The following is a 17292-nucleotide window of genomic DNA, read 5'->3' as shown; positions in this document are numbered from 1 at the left end:
AAAAAAAAAAAAAAAAAAAAAAAATTATATATATATATATATATATATATATGTGTGTGTGTATGTGTATATATGTATAGTGGGCTTGTTGACCGCTTAATAAAAAGGTTTTAGGTCAATTAGGTATAGGGTCTTAATTTTCATACTTCTAAAAATGTGATTAAATAAATACTAAGAAAGTACATTAAATAATTTTAACAGATTAAATCATATGTTTAAACTTTTAACATTAAATCCTATGTTACAATTTTTAAGATTTATTTGAATTTAAAAAGACATTTTCTATATAGTTAAAAAGAGTTATTTTTAGTGATAAATAGTTATGATTTTTTTTTGTTAAGGTCTAATAATTGAAATATTTGTAACTCTAATCATTCTTATAACTCGTAATAAAATTCAATATATTATTACTTTTCTTATAATCTTTATTTATTTCGTAAGTGATAGAGAATAAATTAATTTTAATGTTAAAGAACCAAATAAGTGTGATGAAAGAAAATTATATGGCAAGTGTCAACATATTATATGATTGAAAATAGGTATTAAACAATTAAACAAGCGTGTTAGGAACACATACTTATCTTATTATTAACCAAATTATGACATAAAATATACCACAAAGTTGTTTGAAGACCATTATGTTTGCCAATGCCAACATTTTTTAAGATACGATTAAATTAAAATTTAGTCAAACAAAATTGGAAAAATAATATTTAAATTGTGACAGGACAATTATGCATATTTTTCACTTAATTTTAATTTAATATTTAAATTCCCACTTGATGATATTAAACTATGTTTTCCACTTTTAATTTAAAAAAAGAATAGCTCAAAGAAAAAAAAAATAGAAATTTGACCGCATTTCTAATACTCGAACTCCGTGCTAATAGATGTTGTCAGATTTTGCTCGTTCGGTTTTAAAATGGTCTATTATGGGTAGAATCCGCCCTACTCAATATCTCGTATCGTTCACTGATTGTCTATAAAACCATTTGTAATTGTCTATGCTCACTATTAATAGATGACACTTTGACGTGTTACGTGTCGTTGTTAGTCTTACGATTTTTGAAACGCTCTCGCACACCGCACGATGTCTACTCTAATACTATTTTTAATAACCCAAATCCACCTCTATCAAATATTGTCCACCTTAATCCGTCATACATGATCATCAACATCACTATTTTAGAAGACATATATTAAAGAGAAGTTTTTTAAAAAATGAAATTTAAATTTTTAAACAATTTAAATTCTTTATTATTTAAGTGAGATAGATAAAACAATTTTGAGTTGATCCGACAAAAAAAAAAAAAACACCCAACCAGAGTGAATAAATTATCATTTTTTAAATAACTAATTAAAAGTAAATCTTCACGTGATCTTCCGAATCTAAATTCAAAATTTAAAAACCATAAATTTATATCTTAGTATATTTCTAAACTCTTAAATTTATTTATAACCGGTTTTATTTTAACCTAAAAAACTACCAACATAAATATTGTTGGCTGTGTCTTGTTGGTTAACGTTAAGTGTAGTCATCAGCTTCAACATAGATATTATCTGCTTTTGCTTGTTACCATTACGCGTAGCTTTCGACTTCACCGTATTAAACGTCAGGTTGAATTATTCATAAATTTACGGATAAAAAAATAAAAGATTAAAATTTATAATTTTTGAATAAAATAAAACATGGAATTGGGAATTTAAATTATTTAAAAAAAAGATTAACAAAATCAGATATTCAGTTACTGTCGAGGGTAAAACCGTAAATTGAGCACCATTTTGGAGTCATTCTGTTACGTAAGTCTGTTCTTCCCTCGTAGCCGATTCCTGTTTCTCCGACTGAATACGCCATTTTCGCTCTCTCTCTCTTCAAAATGTCTGTGATTCTTTAGAGAGAGAAAATGGAGACAGTCACAGTTCTTCGCAAATCTCTCCCACCTCCCCCAAAATCCTCTATAAGAACACCCAACAAACCCTAACATTTAATTTCATCTCACTTTCTCGTAATTTCTTGCAGTGTTTCTTCTTTCTTCCATCTTCTTGTTGCCCTAAGACGACAATTTTCTATTCTTCCTTCTGCTGTTCGATCGCCGGCGGTTCGATTCCGGCAGGATGGACCCCAAACTTTGGCGTGCTTTTGCAGGAGATTTAGCCCATTTGCACACTGTCGGTTCTGAGGTATACTATTTCGTTCAAGGACATGTCGAGCAAGCCACTTATGCTCCAAAACTATCGCCGGCTGTTCTCTCTAATCCGGTTTCTAAATGTCTCGTTACTGGTGTTGGTTTAGATGCCGACGCTCTTACTGATGAGGTACTTATTAAGATAAATCTTCATCCCATTCGGCCTGGTGAGGGGCGGTCTGAAGTGGTTTCTCGATTAGGTTGTTCTGAAGTTAATGTAATTTCGAAGTTTGCCAAGGTTCTTACCTCTTCTGATGCTAATAATGGCGGAGGATTTTCTGTGCCGCGGTACTGTGCTGTCTCTATTTTTCCTCCGTTGAATTTTCAGGCTGATCCGCCGGTGCAGACTCTGGCGATCACTGATGTTCATGGAGTCGTTTGGAAATTCCGCCACATTTACCGCGGGACGCCGAGGCGCCATTTGCTCACTACTGGATGGAGTAAGTTCGTTAATCATAAGAAACTAATTGCGGGCGATTCCGTCGTTTTCGCGAAGAATTCGAGAGGGGAAATGTTCGTTGGAATTCGTCGCGCCAGATCCAATAGGCCTTTTACAGGCAGCGAATGCAGCAGAGTGGAGGAAAATCCTTCTGGAGATGGAGATCCAAGAAATTTCTCCCGCCGCACTATTGGGAGGGTGCCACCCGAGGTGGTTGCCACCGCCGCCGAATTGGCTGCGCAATTCAAGCCATTCGAGGTGGTTTTCTATCCCAGAACTGGTTTGTCCCAATTTGTTGTCCCAGTTGAGATAGTCAACAATTCGATGAAATATCAGTGGTATCCTGGAATAAGAGTGAAATTGCCCACCGAGACGGAGGATACTTTGAGAACTCAATGGCATCAAGGGACTATAATCTCAGTATCTATTCCTGAGCACGACCCGTGGAAGGGTTCTCCATGGCGTTTGCTTGAGGTAAACCTCTCATTTGCTATCATATCTACTTTTGAATCACTGAATTTTGCTTCATTTGATTGTCTGAGTTTGTTCATCGTTTTGTTTGTCTCTAGCGTATGTAAGAAATATGATAAACTAAAGAACTAGCTCTCTGAATGGCTTGTTGGTTCCACCCTTTGAAACATGCTGACATTTTGGATTGTTCTTATTAAGAGCTTGTCTAGTTTTAAGACAAAGAACTATAATTTAGGCCCATCATTGTTGAACATGTATCATATATATGTTGCAGTGTCTTGATTATTTGGTGTTCGATAATGCGGGGTTTGTTCCGATTGCTCGATATGTTGAGCCAAGTTCTCTTTGTACCTTGTCTTGGGGCTTGGCTTTACGAGAGAAAGCCCACCGGAGAAAAAAAATCTTTCTCTTCCCATCCCAGATCATATTCCGGTGCACCAAAAATGGACGTCACTTTGAGACACATGTGGATAGCCGCCCTATCAAAAGGGCTAAAAGTTGGACGACTCTGGGGTTATATGTCATGACTTTGGTAGGGTCGAAATGGTTTTGATTTACTTGGCCGACTCTCGAGTGTTCATGTCGATATATTCATACCAATAAAAGAATGCAAATGGGATGTCATTGTTTGTAAGTTCAAAACGTGAATTTTGGGATCTGTTGATTTAATTTCGTTTTTTTGTGTCTTAGATTACATGGGAAGAAACTGATGCTCCACCGAATGGTAAGTATGTGTGCCCTTGGGAAGTTGAACTAGCTGGGCCCGCTCCTCCAATACAGCCGTCTCTTCACATAGCAAAGAGACCTAGAGGCCACTCGAAATCTGGGCAGCTGAATGGTGAAGCAGAGCCGTTTTCACCTATGATGAGAGTCGGTGATTCATCAATGGAGCAATTCAACCAAGCATTGTTGAGTTTCAACTCTTTTCCTGCTGGCATGCAGGGAGCCAGGCAAAATTTCTTATGTGAATCTGGGTTATTCGATAATCCATATAAAGAAACTACTAATGCAGAGCCAACCACCCAAATGGTGTCCCAAATGGTGTCCCAAGTGGTGTCTACTGACCTCCATATTGGTAGTGCCCAATCTGATACCTTGTCGCCTGATAGTCAGGCTAGTGTTCTTTCCTTTGCCACAGAATCTGCTGACAACCAGCTCTCCAACTCCACTGAAGCTGGAGTAACTTCATTTCAACTGTTTGGTCAAATCATCCATTTGAATCCGCCTGCTGAAAATGGTGCTAACACTGATGATGTTGACATGACCTCTAATCAGTCCGATTGATTTTCTTTGTTTTGCATAGCAAGCAGGTACGCATGTCTCTTATCCTTTATACTTTGCCATGTTGATGCCAAACTCTCTGATTGTCTGATTGACTGATTGACTGATGGATGATTATAACGAATGAACACTGGTTGGACTCTTACCTTAACTTTAGTGGATAGTGACGTCTTGATAATTTCTCTAGAAATCATGTGAGTAAGGTTCTCCTCGATCCTGTATTGATATCGCCCATGAAATTCACAATGAGGGTTCCAAACCTCCTCAAGGCCACGTTATTTTAGAAAAAGGTGGGGCTTGCTTTAGGTGAGGATGGTATTTGCTACCCAATGAGTCTCCCCTAATTAGGCACCTTTGGTCTAGGCTTTGACCCCAAAGTCCACTTTGAATTCCACTTTGAATTGAGAACGTCCCACTCTAGATTCATAGACTGAACAAAGGCAAAGCGTGCTGATAGAGCCCGTGTTAGTTTGTGGAAAAAGTAATGTGAACATGTTTTGTTTTGTTCTGATTTTTTCTGGCTGATATAATAATCCAAGTCCGATCAAGTTAGATCATGTTCGATCTAGGTACTCGATCTGCATGTCCAATAAGTTTTTGTGTTAAAGACGATGACTATGTTGTTTTCGTGTTGGCGTGTAGGTACTGGAGCTAGGCAGGGAAGGTGAGTGAAGTACGAGCATCCTTAGTTGATAGTTTTTCCATGGTAGTCTGTTTAGTCTGATGACTCTCTGAACTTGTTAGACGCTTGGTTTGGATATTTTTGTTGCTGAGTTTGCTTTTAGTTCTTGACAATGCTCTGGAGATTGTTGAACTATTTTTATGCTTTTCTATAGTGTGGTGGATGGTTGAGACTTAATTTTTTAAATGCCATTCATTGATTAATTCTTTTTCTTACGTAATACGCTCATACCTTCAGACTCACTCTTTTTATTCGACTAAAGTGTCACCAACACTTTTAACTTTAATAAAAAAAGTTGATTCAAATATTTTTGAAATAAAATATTAACGATTTTTATTTAAAATTAACCATAAAAGAATTTATTATTATTATTATTTTTTTAATATTTACTAATATTATTGAAATTTTTTAAAGGGAAAAAGTACCCAAAAAAAATGAAAAAATTGTATAATTATAATTTTTGTAATATCATATAATTACATATTTTTATTTAACAAAAAATTGTATTTTAGTTTGGCGTCAAAACAGAATTCCCGCCATTCTCAACTGTTTTCCATCCTTCTCCAACAAATCTCCTGCAACTATAAATGTAAAGCCAAAATCGTTTCCCTCAATTCATACTCCTCAAAGTTGCTCACTAGTAACTCAATACCAGACGGCGGAAATGGCATCGGGCGCTTCCGATGTCAAGGTGCAGATTCCAATTAAGCCCCCGCTGCCGTCGCCACCGTCGCCACCGTCACCGCCACCGCCGCCTCCGCCTCCGCCGTTCTCCACTGAGTTTTCAGAAAAATTGGAAGAATTAAAGATTCCGTTCTTCAAATCGAGCTCTAGGAGGCCAAGAGGCGATACCTGTGTCGTCTCTGTCTTCGTGCTTCTCCATATTGTGGCGTTCATTGCCATGATGTTGGTTAATGACTGCTGGTCTAATTCTCACCAAGAATGCGCGTTCGGAGTACTCGGAAGGATGTCGTTTCAGCCGCTTGCGGAGAATCCTCTTCTTGGCCCTTCCGCTTCGACGTGAGCTTGTTTTTTTTCTTCTTTACCTTTTTTGTTAATTTCGCTCTCCGTTTGCATAATTTATACACATCTTTTCCCGCGGCAGTTCGAGTTAATCAGGAGAAAGTAAACGAATATTGACCTAGCTTTCGGATTTGATACATTTCGTATGCTATAATTATATTATTTTACGGTCGGTTGTTCCTCATGCGATTGACCTATTTATATGTTACTTTCTTTCCTCATGAGAATTAATGTTTCTGAAGTTTAATCTCAGTATATATTGATGTAGTTCTGTATTAATATATGATCTTATGAAGATAAGGAATCGAGGAATCGTAAATGTTTGTTCATTCTGTCTTCATGGAAATAGGCTAGTTGCCTTCAAACTTCCTGAAATTCTTTTGGAGTAAACTTGTCAAAAATGATGATTAAACTTTTGAAAATCATAAAATAAGCGATTTGTTTTCTTTTGAATCAACGTTTGTAACCAATTTCAGAGGATAATTGTGGAATATCCATCACTGGAACAAGTTGCCTTCAAAGTTTAATGTTTATATCCTTTTCACCACTCTCAATTGATCTTATTTTTCTGTGAATGAAACGAGCGATTGCAATAATTAGATAAATCATACTCTCATAGAATGATGCTTGTTAAGAACCAAACTGCTTTCTTCTGAGGCGATGCTTTTGCAGTGGGATGTTAGCACATCATCCAATTTGGATGAGCACTCCCCTGACAAATTAAGCGGAAAAGCTTTGGTTTAGCTTTGTTTACCTTATCCTTCTACAGGCTAGAGAAGATGGGAGGTCTTGGGCGAAAGAGCTTGACCGAATATGGACAAATTTGGCGTCTGTTTACATTTCCTTGTATGCATGCTGGACTCATCCACCTTGTGATTAATCTTAGCAGCGTAATCTTTGTAGGGATCCAATTAGAACATGAGTACGGGCCAGGTAGGCCTTCCCTCATATATATTTGCTTCTTGTGTGTTCATGCTGAGTATTATATTGAGACTTGGACAATGTTTTTAGCCTTTTCCCCTTCCTCCTTTGGGCAGTAAGGACTGGGATTATCTATCTACTCTCTGCTTATACTGGCACCTTGGTGGCTGCACTTTTTGTTCAAAACAGCCCCTCCGTTGGTTCATCTGGAGCTTTATTCGGTTTACTTGGAGCTATGCTTTCTGGGATAATAAGGAACTGGAAACTTTACTCTGATCAAGTACTTCTCTCACCCTGTTTCCCATTCTAATGTTCATACTTTCTACGCAAATCTGATTGTGGAATTTCTTATTCTACTTTATTTTATTGCAGTTTTTAGCTCTGGGATCAGTTCTTGTTGTCTTGACTATCAATTTTGGACTTGGTCTGCTACCCTATATAGACAATTTTGCGAATATTGGAGGCTTGGCCTCAGGATTACTCCTCGGTTTCATGATTTTGTTCACTTTGCAGCATAGAAATGAAAAGGCTCAAACTAAAGGATACCCTTTGAGCTATAGTTTCAAAACTTATTTCCATTTGAAAATGAAACAGAAGCTGGACAAACCGATCCTGAGAAGCACGTCTCTGCTTCTCTTTGCTCTTTTGTGAGTTCTCTGAAACATGGCAATACTATATATATGTTCAGTGGTTCTGTGGGGGTGGGTGATGTTATTTTTTGTTGTCATTTTGACCTCATCTGAATTTTTGTTCTCCATATGCAGATTTTTCGGATGTCTAGTTGGGGTTATTTTCGAATTAGACTTGAACCAGTATTGTATATGGTGTCGTTATATCGACTGCATTCCATTCAAGAAATGGCACTGCAAGGATGTGGCATTTTCGTGTGCGGTATGCGTATCGTACATTTTAAGCATAAGCTCTCGTGAATTTGCTTTTAGTTCTCTTAAAAGGCCTCATACTAACGTAAATGTATTACTTACTTATAAATCTTTAAATTAGTGAATGTGGGGCTCCATCCCAACCGTCCTCAACAATTCCGTCTTCATAGCTGCATTGCTCGATTGTTTTGTTTCCAATTTCGAGATCTCATACCCAACCGTATTTTAATGCAGACAATGGTGAGCGATCAAGAGGTGACATTGACATGCTTGTCCACTGGCAACTTCAAGGTATACCCTTTCACTGATATCTCCCAGTCGAGGATAAACGACTTGTGTGGTCTCCTATGTTCATAGTAGATAGCTAGCTAGCTTGACACGTTACAACCCATGCACACACTGAATACATAGCCAGCTTTACATGTGCATTGGGGACTTAAAAATTAGATTTTGAGAAGATTTAGAGTATAAGATCGACCTCTCGGTTATGTTTGCTATAACTGCAATTTTTTTCTTTTTGTGGATGTAAATACCCGGATGAGAATGATTAGTGGGAAAATGCATCATTTTGAAATGATTTCAGTGTTCAAAATAGATGCAACACGTAATCAAATCGATATAATATAGAGAGCAAAAAAGAACAAGTTAGAATAATTAGAACGTAACACACCAAATCTTTTGATAATATCCCAAGCAATAATGTATCAAATTAAAAGATTATATAATAATAACATTAACTTCTGAAGTATTTTAAGCATTTTGCTCCATTAAATTATGAACAATTGTACTCATAATCCACCTGTTTTATTCAATTATTTCATAATTATTCAAGCATGCCATGCCACGCCATTCTTTATAGAATTTTTTTAAAACTTAAAATATTCTAGTTCGAGTAATAACACAGTTAATTTTAGAAAAAATATATTTTACGATTAACAAAACCCAAATTGTACGAACTTGTTAGAATTGAATTAACTTGAGTTTATTGTTAATTTTAGAAACAATATATATTTTTTTAGAGGTAAAGTAACTTTTCAAAATATATATTAAATGTTTGAAAATAAAAAAATAAATGGTTTACTAATTAACTTTTTATTTTTATTAAAAACAAAAAAATTGAATAAACCATTCAACGACTTAAACCAATCTAATCGAAAAATATATATATAAAATTATGGATGGGTTGAGTGGCAATAAATTAAATTAAAAACAAAATATTCCGAATACTTCAAACACATTCATTAACAAAAACAGCATAACATAGAGAAGCGTTATGGTAGTAATGATTGGAGTGTTAGGAATCACGAACCTCCTCAAACAGTGGTATTGTCCATTTTGAACATAAGGTCTTGTGATTTTGCTTTGGACTTTCCAAAATGCCTCGTACTCATGGAGATAGTATTTCTCACTTATAATCCTCTGATCTTTCACTAAATTAACCAATGTGAGACTCACTCTCAATAATCTTCGACATGAAAAAGTGGGCGGTGGGCTAGTCCCGTGTGCAGCGGATAGAAAAAAAAACTGACATTTTGGGCTGGATTGATATTTGATTTTGCATACATGGCCGCCCAAACCACACACAACCATCTCATCTGAATCACTCACTCACTCATTCATTCATTCACATGTAACCCTCAGACCACAACCCACCGACAATGTTGTCTCATTCTTTTGCATTATTTTTTAAGGCAAAGGGCAAAGCCAACTAGCAATTCTAATATCCATCCATTGCCCATCACTCACATCCACCCACCCAACCCCCCCCATCGTTTCCCGTGCAAACGGCCCTTTACGCTCGCATTACTTTACTTTTTAATTTCTTCAAAATGTCTCATGATCTACCTCTTATTTAACCGATGTGAGACTCCTCTCCCAACAATCCTCAATACAACCCGATTTCAACCTCTATACCCCACACACAATTGTGTTACAACTACACTCTCGAACTTTCGTTTCTCAATTCAGGTAGTCATCGTTAACGTCTTTTTTTCCCCCACTTTGATATCTTCATAGTTGAGCAATTGCTGCGCCAGAGAAACCCTTTTATCTTCTTCCCACAAGTGTTAGACTGAGAAGTGAACAGAGAAAAGGCTGTGAGCCGCAACATCCAAAACAAACCATGATTGGTTGCAGCTCTGGTCCTACACCCTTCAATTCCCATCCACAAATCAGTTTTAATACGAGAGAGATAGAGGGCCATAGAAACCCTTTTTCTTTTCTTACCCTGCTGCTGCAGCATAATGTGGCCCTACATACAGCCACCCAGCCAGCCACCCCCATTAATGGGTTCCTTCCAACTTCAAACTAACACGGTAACGGCTTAAGTCTACCGTTAGCAGATATTGTAAGGTTTTCACGCCCTTACAAAGGGTGTTTCGTTCTCCTTTCAACTGATGTCGTCGGATCTCACAAACACAGGGTGTATGATTCTACTCATTCCTTCCTCTGCCTCTGCTCTGCTCTGTGACCCATCAGCAATTAATTTAAAGAAGAAAGCAATGAAGCTGGAGCATTAATAAGATCCAATAGGCCACAAAGTTGGTTGAGAAAAACAGCCTTGACTGCAAAATATTTCTTTTGAGGAATTTCGTCGAACAGGTGGTGGGCAGAGTTGAAAGTGATTAGAAAAACACGAGGCAATAGGCAGTGGGTGCCTATGATTAGTGGGAGATAGTTAAATGATTAAAACAGAGATGGGTTCTTCTGTGTTTGAAGCAAATAAAAATAACAAATTTTACCTGTGGGCCTACCGTTTCGCTGTTCGATGCCACGTTGAGGATTGTTGGAAGAGTATTTCTCTCGAGATTAAAGAAAAGATGAGCCATCTGTCCTTTCAAGCTATAGTCCCACTAAAAAATATTTTTATAGAGCCCGTTCCTAGTTAGAAATGTAGTGAAATCACCTTTCCTTTTCTTCCCCAGACTACGACTAAGTAAGTTTTTCACTCCTTAAAATATCCCATAGGCCGATTGTTAGCTTTGGATCGAAGCTACCATGTTGAGAATTGTTAGAAGGGAGTTTTACATTGGCTGATTTAAAAAAATGATGGAATGATCATGAGTTTACAAGTACGAGTACACCATCAAAATGAGGCCCTAAGTCGAAAGGAAAGCATTATCCTTTTTAAATTTGTATTTATTTTTTTAAGTAAATATATTTACACAAAAAAACTAAATTTTTATAGGTGTAAATTTATCTAATAAAACCCATTAAATCCATTAATTTTATAAATTTATTATATTTTTTCATACTATTAAATGAAAAAAAAAAGAAAGAAATTATAGAAAGATTCTCTCCACTCACTTAGAGGAGAAGAGGTGTGTAGTTTATTTTCTCTTTTTTTCTCTTTATTTTTTATTTTTTTATTTTTAATTTTGATACTTTTTTTAATTAAAAAAAAAAGAAAAAGAAAAAGAAAAAGAAAAGAACAAGCACTTGCATGAAAAATGTCGTATAAAAAAATATAAAAAGTTAATTATAGTGGAGAGGAATCATCAATCAGAAGACTCCGTTACTCAATTATGCTTCTTTTATTTTTTTTATAAAATTAGAGCTTTAAATTTGATTCGACTCTCGAACTTACTGAACTTATATGTGATAGTTATACGATTGATAGGTCGTGCATAGTTTTAACAAAACTATAACTATTTACTAAACTGTACTTGACCTATCTTAATATGTTACCGTCAATTTTTACTTTTTTGAAAAATAATTTATACCTCCAAATTTTGAGATTATGGTTAAAATTTTAAATCAGTAATCGTATCGATTTAAACTACAAACATTTTTAAAATTTTACTTTGCTTGTGACAGGTCTACCTGTTAAAAATTATATCTAATAGAACTCTAAACTTTTAATTTTTTTAAAATTTTACGATCATTTATATTTTAAAAAAACGAACGGAGTTTATAGTAAAAAGAACGTAATAGTCACCATCATTATTGAGTAGGCCCAACCCTAACAGGCAAAGGTCTAAGCCTGACCCAAGTCAAGCCTAGTGGAGCCAAGACACTATTTGAGTCTAAATCGGTTTGACTCGACCGTAGTCAGGCTCATGACCTAACCTTTGAGTTTGACTCATTTAGATCAACGTTTAGGTCGACTTTGCATGGACCTGCCTATTAAATTAATACAAAAGAATATTAAATATTGATTTTTTAAATATATTTTTATTGAATTTATTTTTTGTAATTTTATTGCATCTGTGACAAAATTATTGATATCAAAATTTTTATTAAAAAATAGTTTTTTTTAGCACTTCTACAATTTTTATATTCGCTTTAAACTACCATACCAAAAATTATAAAAAAAAAAAAAAAAACATTTAAAACATATTAAAAAGTGTACCTTTTAATTTATAAAATAGAGATACATCATCAATAAGTTAATTGAAGCGTCTTAATAATGTTGTCTATTTGTTCGAATTAATTTAAACATATATCATCATTCACATTATATATTATATTACTAATTAAAATTTTATAAAATTTAAATATCAAACATTCACAAGTCACAACACATTACTTACCTTAGTTATAAACGTCAGATATTCTTAATTTTTACAATAATCTTAAAAGTAAGGTAGGGTCATTTTGCGTTGTAACCCTATTTTCGGGTTAGTCGGGTTGACCCAACCAAAAAAACTAACCAATGAACGAACCCAAAATTTTCAGTTTTCCGAAAATTCAACCCAACCCAAAACGAAAAAAAAAAAAAAAAAAAAACTAATCCAACCTAACATTTAAGGTTTGAGTCGGGTAGTTCGAGTTGCTCAGGCTATTGGATAATATGAATATAGAATAAAAAATTAAAAATAATTGGTCTAATTTGTTGTTATTAAATTGATTGAATAATAATTGGGTAGATGTGACCTTTTGAAAGCAATCTGTAATAAAGATTTATAATTGAACATTTGAATATAAAGTTATTAATCTTTGAAAATTAAAATTTTCGCTGGGAACAAATAATTTTGGGACCATTTAATAATTTATTTCGTATGTTTATTAAATTCTATTTAATATAATTTTTAATAATTTTATTAAAAATATTAGATAAATTAGCAAATTAATCGCTTAATAGATAATCACTTTGACTTAATCAAATTTACCTTCTTTAGTTAATAATATTTTGACTATTCAGTATAAATTTTCTTATTAATTATTAATTATTTTTAGCAATTAAATTGAATTATTTAATTGTATTACCTTGAATTAATTAATTAGCGTTAATACTACAAATATAATCTAACCTATTTAAGGCATCAAATAATTATTAATATTATGTTAATATTTCGTATTTAAATATTCAAATATTTAATTGTTATTTCCATATACCAATTGGTGAAACAATTTTTTTTTCATACCCTTAAATAACAATATAATTAAAAGTGGTAGAGTTTTTTTCCTATTAAATCTTGATTTTCTTTTCCAATTAAAAAATGTTAATCGAGTAAAACTAAAATTTGTTCTCAAGTCAATTATAGTCGTCAGATTTTTAGCTTTCTCGAACTTGCTTATATTGTCGTAGGCAAAAGTTGCTTATATTGATTCGATGGTAAAAAATTTAATGCCTTGCATTTATTTAAAAAAACATTGCTCTTTTAGAGCCAAAGTTTGAAGTGATATACCATGATTGAGTTATCAAGTTATTTTTTTTATTTAAATTATTGAAAAGTCATATTTATCTACCATATATGTTACGTTAATAATTCAAATCTTATACAAACTAAAACACCAAACATTTACAATCACAAAGGGTCAGTAAAATCAATTACAAATATTAATTTTTTTAACTTTCTTTAACAAAGTAGCTTGTGATTGGATTAGATTGGACTACGATACATCCATATTTTTTAGTTGGTTGAGTCATTCTATAATAATAATAATAATAATTGAAAATTAATATTTAGTAAGCAACTTGTGAAGAGCGTATCAAACCTCTAATTCTCTTTTTCCTCTTCCAATATCTCAAAGTATTCATTAAATTATATTTATTCGACACCAAGAACCCTTTTTCTTATTAAAATATATTTTTTGGTATTAAAAAAATCAAAGATATTTAAATGTTAATAATTGAAACAAATCTAAACTATTTGGATTTAGAAAAATCTAGAAGGACGGAATCTTGAGAATGAATTATTATAAAGTTTAGAATTGAATTAAAAAACATTAAAAGGAGTTATAATTAATAAATAATTAAAGATGATGACCCACTTATCTAAGTTTTGTAAATGAAAAGAAAATATTCCTTTCTTTGTATCATTTTCATGTATTCAGAAGCTATGGACCATCCAGTTGTATCCATCTAATGCCATTAAGAAGAAAGCGAAACATTCTTCCCCATACGGACTTCTCTCCTAAGGGGCTAACCACAGGCTTGATGATTACGAACTCATCTTTCCCACTCAAATCTAGCCGTCCATTGTGCTTACTTTTTGTTCCATCATGGACCCCACCTCTGAATTTCAGGCCCTATCACTACCCATTCTCATTCAATGCTAACACTTTNCACTTAGCCAAACCCCCCCCCCCCCCCTTTTTTTAGGTTAGATTTTAATTTCTGTCCTAAAATTCATACTTGCATCTACTCAAATAAAATTCCATGAATTAAAATTTTATAAAATACAAATTTATCAAAGTTATACCCTGAAAGTTTAAGAATATATTATAATTTGTTTTAAATTTTAAAGACTAAATAGACCCAATCTCAAAGTTGAAAAATTAAATTTATAATTGTGACCCTAACCATAAGGTAAAAAACTACTCCTTGAACTCAAAACTAGTTGATTCTCCCTGAAATGCATCGAGACATAGTAGTAGATTGGACATCTAAGGGTAAAATATTGTTTCGATGTAAGCCGCAAGAGCAGTACCAAATTTTAGACAACTCTGAATATTGATATAATTTCAAAATAACAAGGGTCAAGATCGGTCAATGAGACGATAGGAAATAAGCTTCATTGTCGAGAGGAAAACAACCTAAATCACCAGCTAGGACCCATAAATAACTGACCATGACCATAATAGGTATTAAGTAAAAACATGAAGTTTCAATAAAAATGTTCAAATTCAATCAAATCGAGCCATATAAACACAAAGATTCATGGGCCATATTTTGGGATCAATTTTCAGCTTTTTCTAACCAATCTAATTAAATATTTTTAAAAAAAGTTTATTTCAATTATGCAGTCTTAAGTTTATTACCATTGACATCCTTCATTAAAACCTTATAAAATATCCGTGCCTGATATAAAGCAACAAAATCCGATTTATGGCAAAACCCAATGATAGTAATACTATGGTAATAAGCTTTAATCAAAGAATATGAATGGAATGAAACTTAAAGAGTATATATAAAATTGAACCTACAAAATATTCTTTTTTTTTTGTTGGGTGGCTTTAAAATTGAATTGTATCCCTCTAAGTAGTGGGCTGTAGCTTAGGAAGAATCCTCTAAGGTATTCTCCCTTTTTTGGGAGTATTTTTATCACAGAGGTACTCTACTTTGCCTTTGATGACCGAACAACCCTTTACCATTTTGGAGAAGGTTTGGGCATTTTATGTGGAGGTTTTGGCTTATTCACTAAAATGGTATGTTATTAAGTTATTTGTGTAATTTTTTTTTACATTTATAGTCTAGATATTTTTCTTAGAACAAGAACCAAAAAAAAAAAAAAAAAAATGGTACCACCAAACTTTGCTTCTAATTTTTTTTTCGATAAAAAAATAAATTAAAAGAGACAAGAAACCGTTACCAAATGCAATTATGCTTTTCCTTATTACAAAAGAGAACAAAGAAAACTAGGAAACGTTCCAAAAGAAGCTCTTAGAAACTCATTTTCGTCCAAATCGAGCATAGTCAAAACTAGGCACGAAAAGGGTTTATCAAACTCGATTACAAAAAAGTTTAACCTTATAAAAAAAAAAAATCAAATGGGACCAAAAGTCCAATAATCATAACATAAAAAGAATCTTACCCAACCATAAGATGCTCATGACTAACCATAAAAAATCTTCAATGAAGCATATTACTAGTTGAGAATCAATTAATTGAGGTCAAATACAAGGTTTTAAAAACATTTTTTTCTCAATGAAAAATACTAAAAGTTAAATTAAAGGGTTAAGAGGTAAGGTTGAAGAGAGGGGTGAGTGAGAAGGAGAAAGGGAAGGGGGTGCCCAAATCAATGCCCTTAAATAATGCCATCTTGCCTACTTTATTTATAATTCACTTTCCAATTAAAATCTCTAAGGACCAACATACTCTCCACACGTCCCATTCTTCGAAAACCCACGAGCACTCGACTCAGCCATTCCTTTTATTAATTCTTCTTAAAAATATTTTAGATATACTTTTTTTTTTTTTTTTTTTAAATTCTCTACTAATACCGATGCAGTTAAGATATCATATCAAGGTCCACAGTCCTAAGACTACTAAGAGTTGGAAAAATAAAGACTGTATATTATATGAATAATTCTATATAGTAAAAAAAAAAAAAAAAAAAAAAACCCTTTATGGTATAACTGCAGATTAATTTGTTGAACTGAAAGGAAAAAAGGAAAAAAGACTGCAGTTATTTTAAGAAATTGACTAATAGGGGGTGAAGATAGAACAAATAAGTGGGACCCCTCTAATCGTACCCATGAAATTTCATTTGTGGATTTCCAGCTGATAGGTCGCAGTTAAGACGACCCTACCAAAGCTATGGGATCTCTTTCTATCTCTCTCTCTCTCTCTCTCCCTCCCTCAAATGGAAGTTCTTTGGACCATATGATTCAAAATCAAATTATAAGTTTTGAATTTTTTTCACAGACTAAATAAGAAAAGTGGAGCATAGTTCAATAGATAAAAGTATGGATTATTAGATTAAAGATTGATCTAGAAAAAATAAAACAACGAAAATCCTTGGATGAGGAAAAATGGAGGGTTTTTTGTTCCACTAGAAAAGGTCAACTTTGAAAAATAAAATAAAATAAAATAAGATGACAGGAATCAATCAAACAAGGAAATTTCCTAGGCTTATTATCAATACATAGACTTTTATTTTTGGAATTTTAAATATGAATCCTTAAATTGAAATTGGAAAAAGTTGGAAGGTTAATGCAACTTTATTATGTGGGAAAATATATATATATATATCTATATATAAATATGAAACGTTAGTTGAGGGAAGGGGGTGGGCTAGAGGACTTGGGGAGATGAGCATATCCATTTTGTCCCTCAAAGAATAAAGGGCACTACAAATATTTTTAAAAGGAAGGGGAAAAGAAAAAAAGAATTGAGACCTAAAAAGAATGATTCTCCATTGTAGAAAGATGCATTATATACAAGGAACCTCATCATTCCAACTTCACTCTTTTGAAGAAATCAATGAATGGAGAGAAAAAAAAAAAAAAAAAAAAAAAAAA

At 33.4% G+C, this 17292-nt stretch overlaps 2 protein-coding genes across 2 annotated transcripts; both read left to right on the top strand.

The window, feature by feature from the left end:
* The first annotated feature begins 1828 nt into the window (after positions 1 to 1828).
* Positions 1829 to 5269, top strand: LOC111462864 (auxin response factor 17-like). Its single transcript, XM_023106648.1, has 3 exons — positions 1829 to 3099; positions 3787 to 4406; positions 5020 to 5269. Exons 1-2 carry the CDS (start codon positions 2116 to 2118, stop codon positions 4378 to 4380), a joined length of 1578 nt encoding a protein of 525 aa, XP_022962416.1. The 5' UTR covers positions 1829 to 2115; the 3' UTR covers positions 4381 to 4406; positions 5020 to 5269.
* A 419-nt stretch (positions 5270 to 5688) lies between these two features.
* LOC111462779 (RHOMBOID-like protein 8) lies at positions 5689 to 8438 on the top strand. The gene is made up of 6 exons (XM_023106515.1): positions 5689 to 6079; positions 6852 to 7015; positions 7120 to 7283; positions 7376 to 7650; positions 7768 to 7894; positions 8119 to 8438. Exons 1-6 carry the CDS (start codon positions 5724 to 5726, stop codon positions 8239 to 8241), a joined length of 1209 nt encoding a protein of 402 aa, XP_022962283.1. The 5' UTR covers positions 5689 to 5723; the 3' UTR covers positions 8242 to 8438.
* Positions 8439 to 17292: the final 8854 nt, after the last annotated feature.

The sequence above is a fragment of the Cucurbita moschata genome, unplaced genomic scaffold (assembly GCF_002738365.1).
Source record: "Cucurbita moschata cultivar Rifu unplaced genomic scaffold, Cmos_1.0 Cmo_Scf00027, whole genome shotgun sequence".
Lineage (NCBI taxonomy): Eukaryota > Viridiplantae > Streptophyta > Magnoliopsida > Cucurbitales > Cucurbitaceae > Cucurbita > Cucurbita moschata.
Note: the sequence above shows the minus strand (reverse complement) of the source record. Positions and strands in the feature narration are given on the sequence as shown.